Here is a 19,697-nt window from a genome sequence, read left to right as displayed (position 1 = left end):
GTATGTTTGCTAATTGGTTGTTAATTGATTGATAAATTAGTTGTTTATTAAAGAAAAAGTAGGCTAAAATGCAAAAGGATTATGGTTTTACGTAGGATATGTTTGCCAAGTGGTTATTAGCCAAACATGTTGACTAAAACTGTTGGTTGTTGTTTAAGACAAGTGTTGAAGAGATGTTTGGTAAAAATTATTTATTGATTATTGACTATTTGTTAGAGAAAAATAGTCTAAAAAGTCAAAAGTCAATTAAAAAACTACTATGATTGAGGTATTAGGATCCTCTTTATTACTTATTCCTATTATACATGTTAAGATTTTGACACCTATTTTAGGATAAAAAATAAAATCTTAAAATCCTACCTATTTTCTCCATCAAGCAATTCTAATCATTAGATTGAGTAATAGACTTTTCATTACATTTTAAGAAGTTGAGAGGATTCTAATTCCTAACTCATGATTTAGTGACTTTTTGGTTTGGCCTTAAATTCATTTACCAAATACTTTTTTTACAAAAACTTGAGTGAGACCGTCTCATTTGTGAGACGCATCTTATTGGGCCGGCCTAATTGTATATATTTTTTTTTTCCAATTTCACAAATTAAAATGTCAATTTCAAGAGTTAAAAAATTTAAAGACTTAAAAGATCAAATTCAAGAATTTGAAATCGACATTTTAAGTCATGAAATTTGACAGTTTTAAGACTTAAAAGGTCAATTTCAATACTTAAAAAAATCAATTTTAAGACTTAAATGACTAATTACAAGACATTAAACTCTCATTTTAATTTTAAAATAGGATGACTCAAACATTAATTAAAGTAGATATTAAAAACTTTGAAATTGACCTTTTAAGTCCTAAAATTGGATTTTTAAGTTTTGAAATTGTCCTTTTAAGTCTTAAAATTAGTATGTTAGAATATTTTGAAAAAATTATTGGGTCTGGGCCAGTTGCACGGCTAAGACCGTCTCACAGGAGAATAACTATACTTTCTTTTGATTGTTTGATCAACCAACCCTTTATTTACTAAAATTCAAAAAGTAATTGTTTTTAGAAAAAATTACCGTGAATAACACAATATTTTGTTAATTACTCTCTAATAATACCAACTTTTGATTAACCATGAATAACACCAATTAAGGGGGTTTTTTTTCCTAGAATAATACCAACTTTAATTTATTAACTAATTTGCCAATTTTTTTGTCATATAATCTCCTATAATTTGATTTTTAACATGTTAGAGATATTCTAAGAAAACGCCCCCATAAGTTGGTATTATTCATGCATGGTTAATCAAAAATTGATATTATTGTAGGGAAATAAGCTTTATTTCCTAGTAATTTTCCATGTTTTTATTTCAAAATTCACGGAAAAATATACCCCTTTGTTTCACTTATCACAAAAGTGAGGTTTTTTTTTATTTGAGTGAGAATTTTTTTAGGTAAAAATATATTTCATTAGTGAATAATCACAAAAAAACTATCAAATGTTTCTAAAAAAATTCTCAATGGGAGGAAAATTTTTGGGTTTCTTCATAGTGGGCCCCACCACCAATATAAATAAACACTTTTTTTTTTGACGCACTTTAAAAATTTCCTTCTCTCTAATTTCATAAAATTAGTATTCAAGTGGTTTAATATGTTTGATCTTTTATTTTAAATTTTTTTATGATATTAGTATTTTATCTTTATAATATCTTATGAATTATTTTTTTGTCTTAATAAAATTTTATGATAGAGAGAGAAAATAAGATGGGATAAAATATAAAGTATGAGAGTCGCGAGAAACATTTTTCTCATGAATGGAATAAACTTTTAACTACAAAAATTTTCACACAAAAAATCTAATGTAAATGAGAGGATAAATGAGAGGGAAAGTGTAGGATGAGATTGATGAGGATTTTTTTTTCATCACTATTAAAAGTGCTCTTGTGTCACATTAGTTAGATGAAATTTTTTTACATTGCTATTCAGAATGGTGTATTTTAAAAATAACTACTCCTATTGTTTTCATAAGTATCATTATTCGGTGGAACATTTCATATTAGTTACAACATTGTAAAATTTGATATTATTTATTCATCACTTTTAATTTGTGATTAGTTTTTAATTTATAAGTTAAAACATAGTCAAGTAAGATTTTGTTTGACTCGTCTCATTGCAAAGATTATTAATATTAAAGTTTTATAGTTTTTTATTTTACATAATTAGAAATATTAAGGATTAAATTAGTACATTAATTGCGTGAAAAAGCAAACATTAGAAGTAAATTGAAATGAAAGAAGTATATTATAAGCTCATACTCTTCTTTTCTCATTTTCTTTAACAAAACAATCAAATTAAATTGGTATTGTCAATGTAGTGGAAAATGGAATGGAAATAATTAATGTGACATATAAGTATTATTTTTTAACAAAAACTTCATAAATTTTAAGAATTAAACCTATTCAAATTCACAAATTATTTTCTAAGATGGTTTCATTGAGAGACGTACCTTATATATGGGTTAAATAGTCAATTTAATACATTCTATGAGAATATAAGCTCCTTATTTAAGGTCATTTCACCGAGAGACAGTCTCTCATAAAAATAGCTCATTTAAATAAATGTGATATCTAACAAATTTGACTTTTTGAGTACTATCAAAAATGCACATTTTTTTCTATTCTAATTAAATATTTTATTTTTTTATTTACTTGTCAATATATTATTTTAATTCTAAATATTATAATTGTGTTTGAATAAAAATTTTGAAAAATTAATATAAATAAATTTACATTGAGACGAATTAAATAAAAATTTATTTAACTACGTCTAACTTATAAATTAAAAATAAAATACAAATTAAGAGTAACTGCTAATTAGGGACAAGAATATGAGGGAGTAATACTCAAGCACCGGATCCATTTAAATGATGGACCTGGGTTGATTGTGTTTCTAGATTTACCAACGTGGCTTGCTTGGGGATAGTCCAATGAGGTAGATCCAATGGATTATTAGCCATTAGAGATACCTACCTATTTTGTAGGTCCCACAAGAAGTAAAGAGTATACAAGAATTTATTTTATTTTGTACTCCTTTCTTGACTATACAAAAAATTAATTAATTTTATGCTTTTTGTTTTTTCACAAGTATAGGTAGAAAGAATAAATTATTTTTAAATGAATTTTGTAACAATTTTAATTTGTAGATATAATTAAAAGATAAAATGTAAAATCACCATTAATAGGATGAGAGACAACCTAAAATAAGAAGCTGATATTCTAATAATATGTATTGGATGAGCTATATAAATTATAATCCATGTATAAAAGATTCTTGTAATTGGAGATTAATCTAGAGTAAGAGCCACAAAGAATTATGATTTAGAAAGAGAACCCGGGAGTGTGATTTGAATCTAATTAGAAAGTACTCTTTATTGTTCAGATTTGATTAGTGTGTAATCAAAAACCCTAAACATAAAATGAAATTGTTTTGCAATTGTTTTTAAGTGGAATTTTATAGTCTAATATCATATTGATATTAAGATTTTCACCACCTTCCTGGTGTGTGATTTGTATAATTTTTCTCATTATTTTGCAATTCTTTACTCATTCTTTGCAGCAAAATCATCATAAACGAGCAATTGTTCTAACGTACTTTTTATATTTTTAAAGTGATTTTGATAGCCTTAAGTGATATTTACAATCTTAAAGTGATCAATTAGAGAAACAAACTAATTATATAAGCTCGTCTCATAATAAGACAGTCTCGTACAAGACGATTAGAGAAAGTTAGATATTTGATGCAAATCTTTGCCAACAAACAAGTGATTCATGAACTTCACCTTTTAATGACAATAAGCAAACTAAGAAGTTTATTAGCTGTACACACACATATGAATAGATTACAATCTCTAACAATACAACAAATACATTTTCCAAAAATAGCCTTCGCCTTTAGTCTGTTAGAGGAATTCCAGAAAACAACTGTGGTTTATATTGAGCTTTTGTGCTAAAGACTTGAAATTTCGTTTTACGAATGAACTAAGTTTGCTTGATTGCCGAGTAAAATCATATGCAGGAAGTTGTGCTTCGGGTAACAAATTTGAACGCTTTTCACGAAATATTAATCATCAACGAAAGCAAGCAAACTCTAACTGTATCTCTCAGCATTGAACTTGACATGGGGGTTGCGGATATCATCTTGGCTCTGAATCAATCGGATCTCTAGACTGCTAGTCTTGGGATCAAATCCCGCTTGTCGGTAGTCTTGTATTGTCCGATGCAGAAGAGCCTACACAGTTTGAAGCTCAGTAAGAGAAATTATCGTTAGGGCTGAACACAGTTTGGTCTAAACCGTAAACCAAACCGTAATTTAAGTATTTGGTCTGGTCTACGGTCTGAATGGTCTGGTCCGGTTTTTTTTTTTTTTTAAACGGTTTACGGTCCGGTCCCGGTTTTTAATTTTGTAGACCAAACCGGACCAATAAACCGTAATAAACTCTAATATTAGGGATTAGATTTAGGGCTATCCTGCTGTATTCCTTATTTCCTGTTTCCTCAAGACCTCGACCTGCTGCCGTAAATTACGAAAAGGCAAAGCTGCTTCCTTCTCCCATTCTCCTCTCTTCCTCGCCTCCTGCCCAGGTCTGACCGTCTGAGTCTCTGAAGTCGACAGTCGCCTCGCCTCGCTTCCTTCAACTCTTCAAGCTTCAACCCATCGACAGTCGACAGACGCCAGACGCCAATTGACAAACGACCTCCTTCAAAGACGCCTCTGCTTGAATCTTGAGTTTTTATATATTGGGTAAGTGTAAATTACAGGAAGGAAGTATCCGACCAAGTCCCACATTATTTCTAGGGTTTGCAATATCGTAATTTTTTTTCCCCCAATTCGATTTCATCTGTTTTCTTCGAATTCCTCTTAACTATAGAACAAACTTCGACGATGAGTACAACACAATTCGCAATGGTATTTACTCTATATATGTCACTTTTATTAATTTGATTTGATGCACGGATTGTTTGTTATTTCTCAAAATCATTACTTGATTTATTGATGCTAATTTTGGTGGAATAAGTTGTCATTAGCGCATATATTTACTGAGATGTTTCATCTGCTATTGTTTTTGATTATTGCTGAATTAATAAGGTACCAATTGTGAAATAATTTCATCTCCTTAAGGCTAAAGATTTGAAATTGAGGATGTTACTACTTGCTAGTCATGATATTGTGCCTTGTTTGCAATTTGGTTGGTAATTATTTTTTTCCTGCTCTTCTGTTCTCCATAAACTGTTTGCATAATTTGCCAAATTGTGGTTATGACTTCTGTTGTTTTCCAGCTACTTGATCTTCTGATTTTTTTTTTTTACTTTTTTCTTAAATTTAGCATTATTCAAGAATTACTTGTTAGTCACTCAGGGTCTGTTTAGGTCACAAGAAACACTTTCAAAACCGTAGACCAGACCAGACCAGACCGTTTTAGAACGGTCTGGTCTGGTCCGGTCTGGTCTGAAAAATTTCCAGACCGGAATTTCTGGTCTGGTCTGATTTTTCTGTCAAACCAGACCAGACCGGACCGTGTTCAGCCCTAATTACCGTGCACAATAAATATTGGACTCGAGTACGAGCATGAAAGTAGTGCGGGAAAGTACCTGCAAGCTTGAAACTGCGAGCTCTGCTGCTCTCGCAAGATTATCAGGATATTTCTGCACGACAAAAACAAAAATGCCAAGATCAGCTATATATGAACATATAAACCAAGTCGAGTAAAGTCAGGTAGATTGTAGAATGAACTATTACATTACTCCATCCGAGTAATAATGCAGTCGTCAAATCTCCGGTTCCCTACAAAATAAAAATCAGTCTCGGGTGATGAGAGGCGATTAAAAAGGAGCATAACGAAATACAATAACTTTTCAGGCCCTGTTTATGTTACATCTTTTCACAACTTTGGGGCCTAAATGCAAGTAATTAAAATAATTGAGGCCCTTTAATCGAAGAGGCCCGTGCGGTTGGGCACCTTGCACATGTCTAAAACCAGCTCGGCTATCAAAATCCAAACTTCATACTATAGCAAGGCATTAAGCCAAAAGTACAAACAAGACGCACGATGTGAAGCTACATACCGTAAAATATGATGGGATTTTCGGTATCGTAATTTTGAATTGCTCAGGACTTTCATCCTGCACATTGAAACAAAATTCAATCAGGGAATATCAGCAACACTTAATTAAAAAGAGCTTTATCCCAGCTAATACAAAATATGCATTTCGGCCTTTACGAATAGCTAAAATTAGTACGAGGAAGGTTGTGAAATCGAGGAGCACATGTGTCATCAGCATAAAATCTACGACAATATTTTTCATCCTAGCAGTGTAAATCATAAAAACAAGGCTGCATCGCATCGTGTCGGCCGTGTTGTAAAGTTTTTCAAAAAAGAATGATCTGATATTTCCCGTGTTGTAAAGGTGTAAAAAAACCGCGTTGAGTCGTATCAAGGGAAATCTTATGGTTTCGACAGATATTTAGGCGTTATGATAACCACATCATTTCCGTTACCACATCACAGTTTCGCTACCAATAAGGCAGAGATCACAGTTACCGTAGTCTGACATAGCAAGTTACATAATGCAACAAAGTGGAAAATGTAACATGAAATCACAGGACAACATAGAGGTATAATGTAAACCTTTTCTGTCTTACTGCTTCCAATAAGGCAGAGATCACCATTAATATTTATGCTTGTGATAACCACCTGCAAAGTCACCATTCAACATTCATCACGACTTGATATAATCTTAAATCCGCACCAAATTAAATATTAAAGGGGTAAAAAAAAGAAAGTCGATAAATGAGAACTTTCTAAAATCCGTTTTTGTTAAATCATGACCATCGAGCACTCATGAATTCAATGGCAATCTTCAAAGAAAGAAGACTGTTTTTTTTTTTTTTTAACTAATAGGTTTTTTTAGTGTAGCGAGTATCTTTTTCAATAGTTATTTCTTCAAAAGATTTCTATTGGAGTTTTCTCTTATGCTTCCTCTAGCTAGCCAAAGATTTTGTATGTGACTTATTAGAGTAGTTCTAAAGTGTAAGATAGGGGGATCGAGGTGTCTCTTGATAAGATATGGGGCTTACGCAATCCATAACTACAGCTTTTCTAAGGATTCATCTGTGGATCTTTCTCGAACCAAGAGACTCTTTGGCCGCACTCTTCTTTATGGATATGAGTTGTCACTTTCCTTCCTTCCCCAAACCCTGATCATAGTTTCCTATGAGCGGGATACACTGGATATGATAATGATGAATGATGATGATGCAATCCATAACTACAATAGTATCTTTGTATAAGGGAATTTGGAGGAAAATACAGGGAAGGAAGAGTTGGGATATTCCCTGTATGAATATTAGATCGGGAGATAGGAAAAGAAGGAAAATAGAAAAATCCATTTTATATTTTCCTACTTGAACTATATCCGAAGATGCAAAGATTGGGAAAGAAATTGTAGTTCACACCGTAGCTTGCCTTCCCTTCCTTCCCGGCCTTTCCTTTCTTTTTCCTTCTCCTTCCTTTCCCTCTATAATTGCAATCCAAAGACTATCTAAGTGCATGTTTGGATGAATTAAAACATAGTCACAAACCGAAGAAATCAGCCAATCTGAATATCCCACGATTTGCTAAAAGAAAGAGGAGCGACTGTTCGGCACATAACATTAAACATTGACGTTGCATAGGTTGTTTTGCCATTCCCAAATATTGATATAGTCCTGTTTACTAAGGAGTGAGGATTTACATAGTCCAAGAACATGCAACATTTTGTGAATGCAAAGTGTATCATCGTTAAGGCTTAAGAACGTGATGAAAAAGGGGAAAAAAGAACCTTAGAAGGTCCAGCAGCATGCAGTTTGCGACAAGCTTCCCTGCCATCTTCTTCTGACGTAATCCTGTTACAATAAAAGCAATACAGCAGCATGTTACAATAAAGAGAGACTAACTAGTTTTCGAATAGGAAGGCGAAAATACAATTCCAAGCAAAAGTTTGATAGGAAGTCAGTTGGAGGAAGAAGTCAGGTTCATCCAATCACTAGAGGAAAAGGTATGATAAAAGTAGCCGATTGTCATTACTTGCATGCCAATTAGGCTTTACTCTCTCGGCTCATTTGGAATCGGTACTAAATGGTGGGAATGGTAATGGCAAGTTAGTGTAATTTTGATAGGAATATGACTTGAAAAACTTAATCGCCATGCTTATTCTCCTTCAACAATCTTATTTTCTTCCCAAAATTCATTCCAATGCATTAACATTTGAACATGTGGTGTTAGGTGGTAATGAAAAATTGTGAACAAAAATTTTTATGATCAAACTTTCATTACCATAGGAATGATATGATATATATCATGAAAATTTACACTACAAATCATTCTCATTACCACCAATTAGTACCATTAACCAAACGGGCCGTCTAAGTATTACTAGTAAGTTATTCAGATAACAGAAAACGAAAGATGACATAAAGAAGATAAATGTCCTTTTCATAAATGAAAGCATTTTTCCTATCTTCTCGTTCAGTCTAGTGACACCCACAGAGAGTATGCTATACAATATTGATTCCTCGAGTCAAAGAATAGAGGATCATATAAGGAACCTCTCATTGTAGTGTCACAGAGAAGGAATAATACCTCAAACCCGTCAACAATTCAGCTTCAAATTGGTTAGGGGTCAGCATTGATGCAACAGGGACAACCTAATCATCAAAAGTCGAAAATTTAGTTGATGTATTTAAAGGATGTTTAAGTTGCTAAAAAGAAAAAACTACGGAAAATAGAACTTACTCCTTATACCAACTATATTTGTTGATTCCACTGTCCACACTCATTGAAAGAACTTACAATAAGCATTTAAATAGCAACTCTAAAATGCAACTCCAAGAGAAAACTAAAACCCCACCACACTAAACATTTGTTTCTAGGAATATAGACACTAACTAATGCTTCGTTCATATATCTTATATGAATTGAACTTATTAAGCCTTGATCGAACTTAAACCAAAATGGGATAACGATTCTCCTTACCCTGCTCTTTCTTCAACCACCACTACAATATTCCACCTTCCTTCTTTTTTTTTTGCCTTATATCAACCACCACTACAATAAAGCTCCACTAAAGTTTATTAATTTAGCATGTAGGGTACACAAGTTGGATGTTGAATGATATATCAACAATCACATAGCTCTTAATAAGAACCAAGTAAACTCCAAAGATCTTAGTTCTTACATGATAAGCCACTCACCTTTTCTCGATATACTGATATTAGTTCTTCAGGGACATAGAGCTTTCCTTCATCACCCATGACTGGATCACAAACTGAGGATCATACGAGAGAAATCATCACACAATTATCCAAAAAAAAAAACAACAGAGTAAGCTCATATAGTCATACTAGCAGGAATATATTGATATATAACCTTTTCAATTAGATAAAGATAAGTACAAACAGCAAACAAAATCCTCTGCATGAAAGATAGAATTCCATAATATGATTATGATTTTAAATCACTAGCAATGTCCATGAAAAGCACACTTGAACTTGCTAATCCAACGAGTTAAAAAGAAACTAGTCCTAAATGAACAAAATATGTATCAAGAATCGATAATTGTAGTAAAAGAGAGAGAAATACCATATAGAAGTCCAGGGTTCACTGATCGTAGTTTCGTAATGACTTCCAATACAGTGTTTAAAAATGAGACCGAACCAATATAACCTGCAAAAACATTGAAATCAACTAAATGAACCACAATATACATACATGTTTATTTTTGTGATATGTGTGTAGTTTCGTCAAAGTGGACATTAATTAAGTAAAATATGCATAAGAACTATATATTTTCGAGTGTCGGACAAAATATTTGCAATAAATATCTCACTCTTTACCAGTTAATAGATGAGTGTAGAACAACAGATTGTTAGCTCCGAGACCTTCTATTAAGTCCCATAGTTCTTTCCCATTCAAAACTTGACCTTTGAATGTTGGATATCCTGCATGATCCAAAGCTCAACAATCAGAAAAAGCTTATCAAAAACCCAACTTTCTGATTGGGTTATAAAGCCAGCTTGCCTGTGTGATTCGAGAACTGTACGGAGTTAATCGGGTCTACATCATATCCTAATAGTTGAAGCGGAAACACAGCCGACTTATTACCAACATATCCCTGAATCAAAGGAAGAATATACCACATAATGTACAACAATCAACTTCTTCCAAATTTGATTAATTAGAGTTACTAAAGGGGTTGATGCAACAAGATATTCATTTCTAGGTTTTGCTACCATCCCTAAACCCCATGAGTTTTTCCATTAACAAAAAACACTTGTTTTTATTTAAATAATTCCAAACAAACAACCAACACTAAATCAATGCATTGAAAAATTCATGAATATATAATGTTTATAGAGTATATAACATAACATGCTATAACCAAAAGCTTTAAGTGGTTCCTTGACATGGTATCAGATTCAACGCAATGTAAGGTCACAGGTTCAAATCTCATTTAACCCCTAATTTCAAAGTGGAATATATAGCACCATGTATGAGAAAAACATGTATTGTATCCGGACTTATAGCCTAAGGACACACCTATATCCCAAAAGAATTCTCGTGTGAAGGGGCGTAATAGATTATACAACATACCAGGGGGCTTCAATCGAATTGGTTCCTTGACAATGCATTAAAGGAACGTTTGGTAGGTGGTAATAAACGGTGGTAATGAGAATGAAACCTAGTGTAATTTTGGTTGAAAAATCTTTTGGCTATCTTGATGACTATACTTGTCCAACTTCAATCATCTCATTTTCGCATTACCATTGGAAGAGGCGGTATAAGGTGGTAATGAAAATTTGTAAACAAAAAACCTTTTTGTGATCAAATTTTTATTACCATGGAAATGACATTGAACTTTTAATAAGATTTTATACTATAAATCATTTCTATTACCACTACTTAGCACCACTAACCAATCGGGCTGTAAAGGGTTCACCATTCACAACCCATTTTCTCAACATACAACAAAATCTATTTTTGCTTAATATATGGAATTCCATCTAATCCACCACAATTCATATAAAAACAAGCTCAAAGATCATAACTTTCACTGCTTAATGTCAATACTAATTGTTATGAATGGTGTGACTTGAGTGCACATTTGATGTGTATATTCATGTGTGTCTTTTGGGATGGAATTCTATGAGTGTGTTAATGTGGGTGTTTAAGTTGGTAACTTAATGTTTGTGGTGTTTAAAGTGTGATTTGATACTTGAAGTAATCATGGGAATAATGTGTCTTGATGATGTTTAATTTAGAAGTGCAAAAGGTTCTTTAAAGATGCTTTGTTATGTTTAGTCGAGCAGAAACTGACAGAAAGAATACTGAAGGTCGCTCGACCAGCTCGCTCGACCGAGCGAGCCCTTGAGTGGGTTGAGCGAACAAACAGAATACACCCAGTAGCCTGCTGTAGCCCGCTTGACCAGGCCGCTCGACCGAGCGAGCCTCTATTATTCATAAGCTGCTGTTTTTCGTCCCTTTAACTTCTTGGAGCAGTTTCAAAGTGGTTAATACTCAGAATTAAGGCTGTAATCTCATTGAATATACTTAGTATTATAAATAGAGAGATCTCATGCTCATCCAAGCATCAAACATATCAAACGCAACCCCTAAGCCAAACACATAGCTTTTTGTTTTATCACTTACTCAATTGTAATACTTCATTTGTAAGAGTGTTTTACTCCATTGAAATAATATAAACAAGAAACTACACCCAACGGAGTACGTAGACATCATTGGGTGAACCTTCTTAAATGATTGTGTCAATTTGTTCATTCAAATTGTTATCGTTCATCAAAGTTTTTAACATTGTACCGATGTTGGCAAAGATTTCACTAATCACACAGAAACAGAACAAAATCATAATCAGCAATAAATTCAATAACCTGAACAGTATGTGACTGAATGCTAAGAACACGACCAGTTTCAGAAGGCAAAGCAATGGATAAAATAGGGGGCTGCGCCATTGATGGATTCTTTGAGCTTCTTTTCCAACAATTCGACCTGATCAATACCAATATAAACAGTTCAAACCCAAAAAACTTCCAGAAAAATACATACCAAAACCCAATTAACAAAATGTTTCAAAGAGTTACCTGAATTTCTGGGGTTTTAGGATTGATAGAAGAGGGTGAGAATCAATCAGAAAAACGGAAGAACAATACGAATTATACATTCAATTTACCAAATTGCATATTTATAGAATTTTCTTCAGTGTTTCCTTGTTAGGTGAGAGGAAGCAAGCCAGCAAATGGAAGCGAAGAAGTTTGACAAAACTGATTTGAATACTAGTATTATCGGGGGACCAACAAAATGTCCTCTTATCCAATTTTTACCGAACCCTTTCATTTTCTTGACCAAACCTATGATAAAAAAAAGTTATATTTACCCCATTTTTATATTATTTATCTGTTGTATTAATTTCATAGAAATCAAGTACTTCTCATTTTTTAAATCTTGTGAATTATATTAAGTGGATTTCATATGAATAATGCCACATGTGTGAGATTTTATTTTGATTTTTGTTCATATTGCATTCTACTCATATTGTGGATAGGATAAGTTATTTTGAATCAATTTTATTATAAGGATTTTTTAACTTGTTATTTAGTGAAAGTAAATATTAAATAAGTTTTTTAGCCATATTAAATTAGAAATTTTGTGGAGTTAATATTATGTCGAATTAAATTAATTTTAACTCAAACGATTTTGAGCTAAGTTTATGCTAAGGCAATAATAATCAGTATAAGTTGAGTTTATATTTGTTTATGTGAAGTTTATATTAACTCTCAAGAGTGGATTTTTTGACTTTGTAGAGGTTTTTGTTATTTTTTTTTCTAAATTTGAACATATTTAATATCTTGGATTAAAGCTTTAGTTAATTTTTCATTTTCTTAGTATGTTAATTCATTATTATCATATATAATTAGTAATATATTGAATTGCTATGTTACTAAAAGTCATAATCCATATGAAAATAAAGTGTTAACATTAGGGTAAGGTTTTGATTAGGCTTTGAGTGAAGTATTTCACATTCAGTCGTATCGAGTTGAAATCATGTTAGTGGCAAATCAAAGGTTTGTTCCATATCAACTTATACAGTCATATCTAGGGATGGGAATGGATCTTGAACCTTAAGGGTTTAGACTCGACCCGACTTTACTTTTAAGGGTTTAGGTTCATCTATTTTTGAATCCTATGAATCTGGGTCGGATCTGGGTCTATGACCTTAGAGTTCGGGTCCAGGTCTACACGTTTGAAACCCGACCTATGGACCCATTTACATCTTTTTTTAAAAAATTATATATTAGCTATCATGTGTATTTAATTGTTTGATTTAAAATTTTGTTATATTTTTGAAAATTACGTGATTTTGAACTTTGTCGGTTCATGTAATTTAAAATGTGGTTGTTGCATCTATACTTTAAAAATTAAAGACTTGATAAATATTTCGTTATAAGAACTTGAATGTTGGAAAACTTCATATATTTCGCTCAATTAATATAAAGTATTAGAAGATCCTCGTAAGTCGAAATTGTTTAAATAATTTTATGCAAATGGTCGAAAATTGTACTTCATAATATATTTTTAAAAAGTTTCCAGAAAAATAAAATTGTTCTGGACCCAGATCCAGACCCTAGACCCGCCAGTCCCTAAGGGTCTGGGTCTAAGTCTGAGTTCAAAATTTCAGACTCTACGGATCCGGATCCGAGTCTGGGTTCAATTAAAAATTAAGATTTGGATTTGGATCTTGGTGGATCCAACCCAAATTCGACACATGCCCATTCTTAGTCTTATCATTCGTGAAGTCAGAATCAGAGAATAAGTCACAATTTTGTAATAGACGTATTACTTTGTTACTGTTACAATTAATTTGACAACTCATTTAAATGCATTGAGTTGCGTAATCCCATCTTTTTCAATAGTAATTTACTTGTATTTTTATTTGTATCTTGCACTATATATATACATCATCTTGTATTACTATGTACAATAAAAAGATACAGATATATAAGTTTATCAATCCCTCGTACTAGTTTTCTTCTTATATTCTACCTACTTTTTAACTTACTCCCTTTATTGCTAAGAGATTTGTAATAATAACATATGAGATTGCAATAATAGCATTTGACACAAAATTTAATAATTAAGAAAATATATATAGATGAAAATTAAAAAGCAATAAAGATATTTTCATAAAAATAATTAAAAATAAAAAAACCTAAAATATAAATTATAACAATTTATTTTAGTTAATGTATAAAGAAAATTTTTTCCCAAAATGACGTCAATACGTTAAAACTTGAAACTGAAAAGAACACAGGAAGTTCTTTTATTCCATCAAAATTTCCAAAGAAGATAACTGCAAAGGTATGAGCGCCAAATTACAGCTCAAAACGGCCATTATCAACCATAATAACCGTTCGTTAAACAAAACAATGAAGCGCAAATTCTGGGACATTGGCAAAATTAAAAACAAGGGAGAAGAAATTCAAGCCAATAGCTGATCATGTAAATGCAGTTCATCATCTTCAAGATTCCGCAATGATCTATTTAAGTGGTCATGGAGAGATGTTTTAATTAAGGTGCGAAATATGAGGCATCAATATTTGGGGGTGAATCAAAAAATTAGGGTTTCAGATGGGGTGTTCAATTGGGAAGATGGGGAAAATCATTGGGAGAATTTTTTGAAGTTTAAAGAGGTTTTTGGAGATGTTGAGCTTGAAATGAAGGAAAATAAGAAGTTGGGTAGTAGGGATTTGAATGAAATTGGGTTATTTGGGGGAAATGAGGATGATGATTTAGCGTTAGGGTTTGAAATTGATTGTGATGATCTTGAGGAAGATGGGGAAATGGGTGAGGAGGAAAGTGAAGGTGGGGATTTTGTTTGTGGAGAGTATAGTGTAAAAACAAGGCGCATCGCATCTTTTCAAAATTAACGAACTGATATTTTCCGCATTGTAAAGGGGTTAAAAAACTCAAGTTTTAAGCCGTATCAAGGGATATCTTTTGGTTTTGACAGATATTTAGGCGTCATAATACCGCATTCCTGTTTAGTTACCGCGATCGCATCCTTTACCAATAGTGGAGAGATTGAGGAAAATGAAGGTGGGGTTGAAGGAAAACTGGAAGCTTTAGGGAAAAGATTTAAGAAAAGGAGAGTTACCATGTTGGATGCTAGGGTTCTAGAGTTAAGAGATGTTTTGATAAAGAGGGATGGGAGCCTGAGAGGACAGGAGAAAGGAGAGAGAGTTTGATAGGGAAGAGAGTTGGCAATCAAGGAGAGATGTAGAAGAGAAATAGAGAATTCAAGGGAAATGAGGGTTATGGAGGTTGAAGAGAGGATTGAAGATAGAGAAAATTTAAGTGGGCAAGAAAAGAATTTGATAGGGAATTGAGGTTGGAGATGTTGGAAGAAATAGGAAGATTTTAGTTCGTTAAAATATTGGATTGTGGACTTGAATATAATATTTGACGAATAATCCCCCTTATATCATATGGTTTTGGGAAAGAGGGAAAACTCAACATGTATTGTATGCAAGTCAAGCGCTCATTATTCGTGGGTTAGTGGGCCCAAGCCCACAAGTGCGTTGTGCGTGTGTCCTCACGACTGGGCTCATGGCGATCATGTGACGAATTGTCACGACCTAACAGGAAAAAGAGTTGGATGATGAAAGGCCGTGGCGGATGAAAATGGAGAGAGAGGAGGGAGTAAGAGGAGCTTGAATGGAGGGAGAAAATGTTGGTTATGCAAATTGAGCATGAGTAGCAAATGATGCAAATGCATGCTGATTCTTGTGAAAACCAATTGCAGGTTCTTGGGGTCATGGCGCCTTTTATGTGTCAATTTTTCGGGCAGCCGGTGGTTTGGGTGGTGGACAAGGTGGTGTTCCTCAGGTTTTGCAGCATTTGCACCCTGGACCAGGAGATTTGGGTCATAACAACAAGCTTACTTCTGATTCACCTCCAGAGTCTATATAAATTGTAACCTATTCTATGACTTTTGCTTATCTAATCATCTTGTTGATAGGCATAATTAGTGTTACATAATTCGATGGCTAGTTCTCTTTTTAATTCGCAATTAGCTCAAAATGATAGAAAATAGCCTAAAACTAACTATAAGTCGGCTTTTTTCGATTTGAAATTCACGAGGAAATTAGCAAATCACGTGACACTGGCTATAATTTATTGATAGCTTGTTATAAAATGCTGTATTTGATAGTCTTAAAAAATTATAGTGGTGATTTATGTAGAAGTGAACCCTTATGCAACGGGATTAATTTGCATATATTTACGGCCCGTTTGTTTGTTGGTATTGTATGGTGAGAGTGGCAATGAAAACTTAATGTAAACTGTAAAGTTGCGTAGAAAATTAATTGAAAAGGTGTATGATCGTGCTTGTGTAATTATTCTTTTTCTTCACACAATTTATAACCATCCATTACTTTTGAAAAGGTGTTATCAGATAATAATGAAAAATTATATAGTAAAAATACATGCTTGAGGGTGAGAGTCCACTACCATAAGGAATACATTTATAAAAATTAAAGCTAAAACTCATTCTCATTCTCATTATATAATACCAATAACCAAATGCCCCGTTCAAGTGATTTGTTGTTATTTTGTTAATTATATGGCTGCTGGAACTACTATGGTATCATTGTGTGAACTTCTAATGATGTTTGAGACTTTGAGTCTGTCTTCTGTGTTGATGTTTCGGGTTTATTGTGATTATCATCATATCTAATGTATTTTGTTTATAGAAAATTATGGTCAGGGTCCGAGGAGGGAAGGAAGGCGGCAACCCAAACCTATAAAGGAGGATACGACAAAAGAGTCTTTTTCATAGGTAGCTGTATTTCGACATGTTAAGCATTCTATAAGGTGTGATGTCTTGTTATAACGTTTGGAGCTACTCTTGAGAGAGACCGTTTCTCGGTGAGACAACCTCAATGCAAAGAGCTCATATGCTAATAATTATGTTAGTTGAACTGAATATTAGTCTATGTATGGAGAGTGTCTCACGGTCAAACTGTCTCTCACAGAAATTTGTGTAATGTTCGAATCAGATTATCTGAGAGTCTCTGAGCCCACAACCCCAGTTTATAGCACAGTCGGATCTTTTATGAGGCTGGCTGGGGGCCCTGCTCCCTTAAATCTATTTTCATGCTCGAAATTTTTACTTGTCCTCAAAATTTGTTATAATAATATGGTTTTATAAGTTGGCAATCTCATAAAAATTGTTCAAGAACTACCGCTGAAGTATTGTGCCTATTAGTATTGTGCATTGTTTTTCCTTCTCTTTTTTTGGTGATCGTTAATTTATGCATTTGCTTCTCAGTTTTTCTTTCGATATTTCTCTTAAGTTGTGAGTTTGTTCCTCTTACTCTGTTGTCTCCGCTTGATCATGGTCTTACTCTGTTGTCTCTGCTTGATCATGGTATAAAAATGCGATAACAGTCATAATTGTGGTAACGGAACGATGTTGGGGTAACAAATATGTCTCAGTTATCATAACGTCAAATATCGGCCGAAAGCATGAGATATCCTCGAAACGACCCAAATCGCGTTGTTTACACCTTTACTACCTGGAAAATATCGATTCTATATTTTTGAACCTTTACAACGCAATCTATGTCGTGCAGCTCTCTTGGGTGTTAATGGGGATTTATTAGTATGATTGGTTTCTGTTGGAGCATTCTATTAAGTTTATTGCATAGAATCCCCGACTAATGAATATTTCTTCCTCTATATTTTTCGTCAGTCATTCAGCTACGTTTTGACTTGTTTTAATCTTACTTCCAAGTTCAGTGCTGTTTTTGATATTTTATGGGCCCTAGGCAAAATAAAAGAAATGAGCCCTTTTTATATAGTAAGCTTTATTGCAAGAATTACATGATCGAGTTGGATCCGTTTTCGATAAGAAACATTGTAATTGGTAAGAGCTGACTGATTATTTCTGGTGAGTACTAATGCTGCAGATCCATCAGATTGTAGTTTCCAACTGCCAGTCAAACAAGAGTTAGTTGATCCCCTTTGAGATTGAGATCGAGATTGAGACCGAGATTTGCTCAATGTCATTGATTATTTTCAATATGAATCTTTATAATAAAATGACTCATTGAATCACATGTATTTTTTATTTACGTGAAATTGCAAATGTGATTTGCTGTTGAAAGTCAATCAGCAACAACCAAATTCGACCGAAGTGGGAGTCAACATGGGCACCATTTAACAACATTGAGGTAACACATTGTTACAATATTTAAGCTAGTGTTTTCTTCAGAATCTCACAAATTCTTGTGTAAAACGCTTTCCATATACGGGCTAAATAGCCCAATTAATACAGTTATTAGCATACAAACTCCTTATTTTGAGGTCATCTCACCGAGAGATAGTCTCTTATAATAGTCGCTGGTAAAATCTATACAATTCCTTTCAAGCTTCAACATTGCCAATTTGATTGCCACAAGCTGCTATATATGAAAATGATGGGAGTAATGTCAACTATCTTTTTCTAACTTAACTTAGAGGCAATGTCGAAGGAACTTCCAAGTACAGATAAGTTCAAAACAATATATGAGACCACCTTCATGTATAGGTGTGAGTACTCCAGCCTCCTAGTAAACACAGATAGAATTGAAATATGGCCAATTTATGTTCGGGTCTGCTTTGAGTATCTTATTGATGTGTATCGAAAGATTTTAGGGAATATGAGTTGGGACCCACATTGGTTTCACTCTCTAGTCCTCTATAGGAGTATTATTAGATAGTTGTATATGTTACAGAACAACAAATTAAAGCTTTCTACTTATGTATACTCTTTCTGTCTTACTAAATTTATTCGATTTTTATTTTTAATTATGAATTATATTTTTCCTTTAATTTTCATTTAGTATTTTACTTTATTTTTCATCTCTTCTACACATTTCTCACATTATTTCATCATATTTTTTTTATTTTATTTTTTTTAATTTTCCAACAAATACTTATGCGGCCACTTTAATTAGACAAAGGAAGTATAATTTTTTATCCGCTCTACCTCTAATTTAATGCTTAATTCACTTACCTTGTTTTTCTTGATTCGTCCTACCTCATCACACGCAAACTAACTAGTGACCCACCTAATTATCATGCATGCATGATAAAACCGTCAGTCAAGTCAACCTAGGTCATACACTCATACTCCTTAGCTTTGCTATTCTAAGCTAGCTTTTTAACATAGTGTACATTTCTCGTTAGGGAAATGTGTATTTATATAGAGTTTTGACTCTTTAATCGTATCTTCCTTTAAAATTAGTATGATTTGTCATTTTTCATTTCTAACAGATTGATTATGGTTTTTGTATGCGAAATATATTGGGTATAATGATGATTCATAATCTTGGGGGTTTACTGAACCTTCTAGTAGAGTTAGTCATTTGACATGATATCAGAAGTCAACGTGTCATAAGATATACGAAAGACATGTATTCATAATCCATATCGTCTATAATGTAATCTTGGAATTCAACTATCAACGCCTTAAGCTTTTAGTTAAGTTAGTCACTTAGTCATAGCGTTATAAAATTTCATTGCCCTCCTTCTCTATAGAAAAGGGTGGACATTTCTAACGA

The 19,697-nt window shown here is 33.0% G+C and overlaps 1 protein-coding gene across 2 annotated transcripts; it reads right to left on the bottom strand.

The window, feature by feature from the left end:
• Positions 1-3,789: 3,789 nt before the first annotated feature.
• Positions 3,790-12,365, bottom strand: LOC130802240 (pyridoxal kinase-like). Of its 2 annotated transcripts, none has more exons than XM_057666169.1 (13): positions 12,177-12,365; positions 11,967-12,084; positions 10,099-10,192; positions 9,915-10,019; positions 9,661-9,744; positions 9,273-9,346; positions 8,662-8,726; positions 7,862-7,925; positions 6,670-6,735; positions 6,107-6,163; positions 5,781-5,825; positions 5,633-5,686; positions 3,790-4,271 (listed from the first exon to the last, which is right to left on the bottom strand). In XM_057666169.1, the coding sequence occupies exons 1-13, from the start codon at positions 12,254-12,256 to the stop codon at positions 4,131-4,133; spliced, it is 1,047 nt and encodes a 348-aa protein (XP_057522152.1). In that variant the 5' UTR covers positions 12,257-12,365; the 3' UTR covers positions 3,790-4,130. The 2 variants fall into 2 exon arrangements, with proteins under 2 accessions (XP_057522152.1, XP_057522153.1); XM_057666170.1 differs by having other exon boundaries at positions 3,790-4,764; positions 12,177-12,364.
• Between the last annotated feature and the right edge of the window lie 7,332 nt (positions 12,366-19,697).

Source organism: Amaranthus tricolor, chromosome 16 (genome assembly GCF_026212465.1).
Source record: "Amaranthus tricolor cultivar Red isolate AtriRed21 chromosome 16, ASM2621246v1, whole genome shotgun sequence".
Taxonomy (NCBI): Eukaryota; Viridiplantae; Streptophyta; class Magnoliopsida; order Caryophyllales; family Amaranthaceae; genus Amaranthus; species Amaranthus tricolor.
This window is presented reverse-complemented; position numbering and strand designations above follow the sequence as displayed.

Bases quoted from the DNA above. Each gene is read 5' to 3' on its own strand.
- LOC130802240 (XM_057666169.1), bottom strand. From the start codon at position 12,256: ATGTATAATTCGTATTGTTCTTCCGTTTTTCTGATTGATTCTCACCCT. The intron at 10,193-11,966 runs GTTATTGAATTT...CCTTTGATTCAG, and splicing joins TTCAGTCACATACTGTTCAG to GGATATGTTGGTAATAAGTC. The intron at 10,020-10,098 runs GCAAGCTGGCTT...TGGATCATGCAG, and splicing joins ACAGTTCTCGAATCACACAG to GATATCCAACATTCAAAGGT.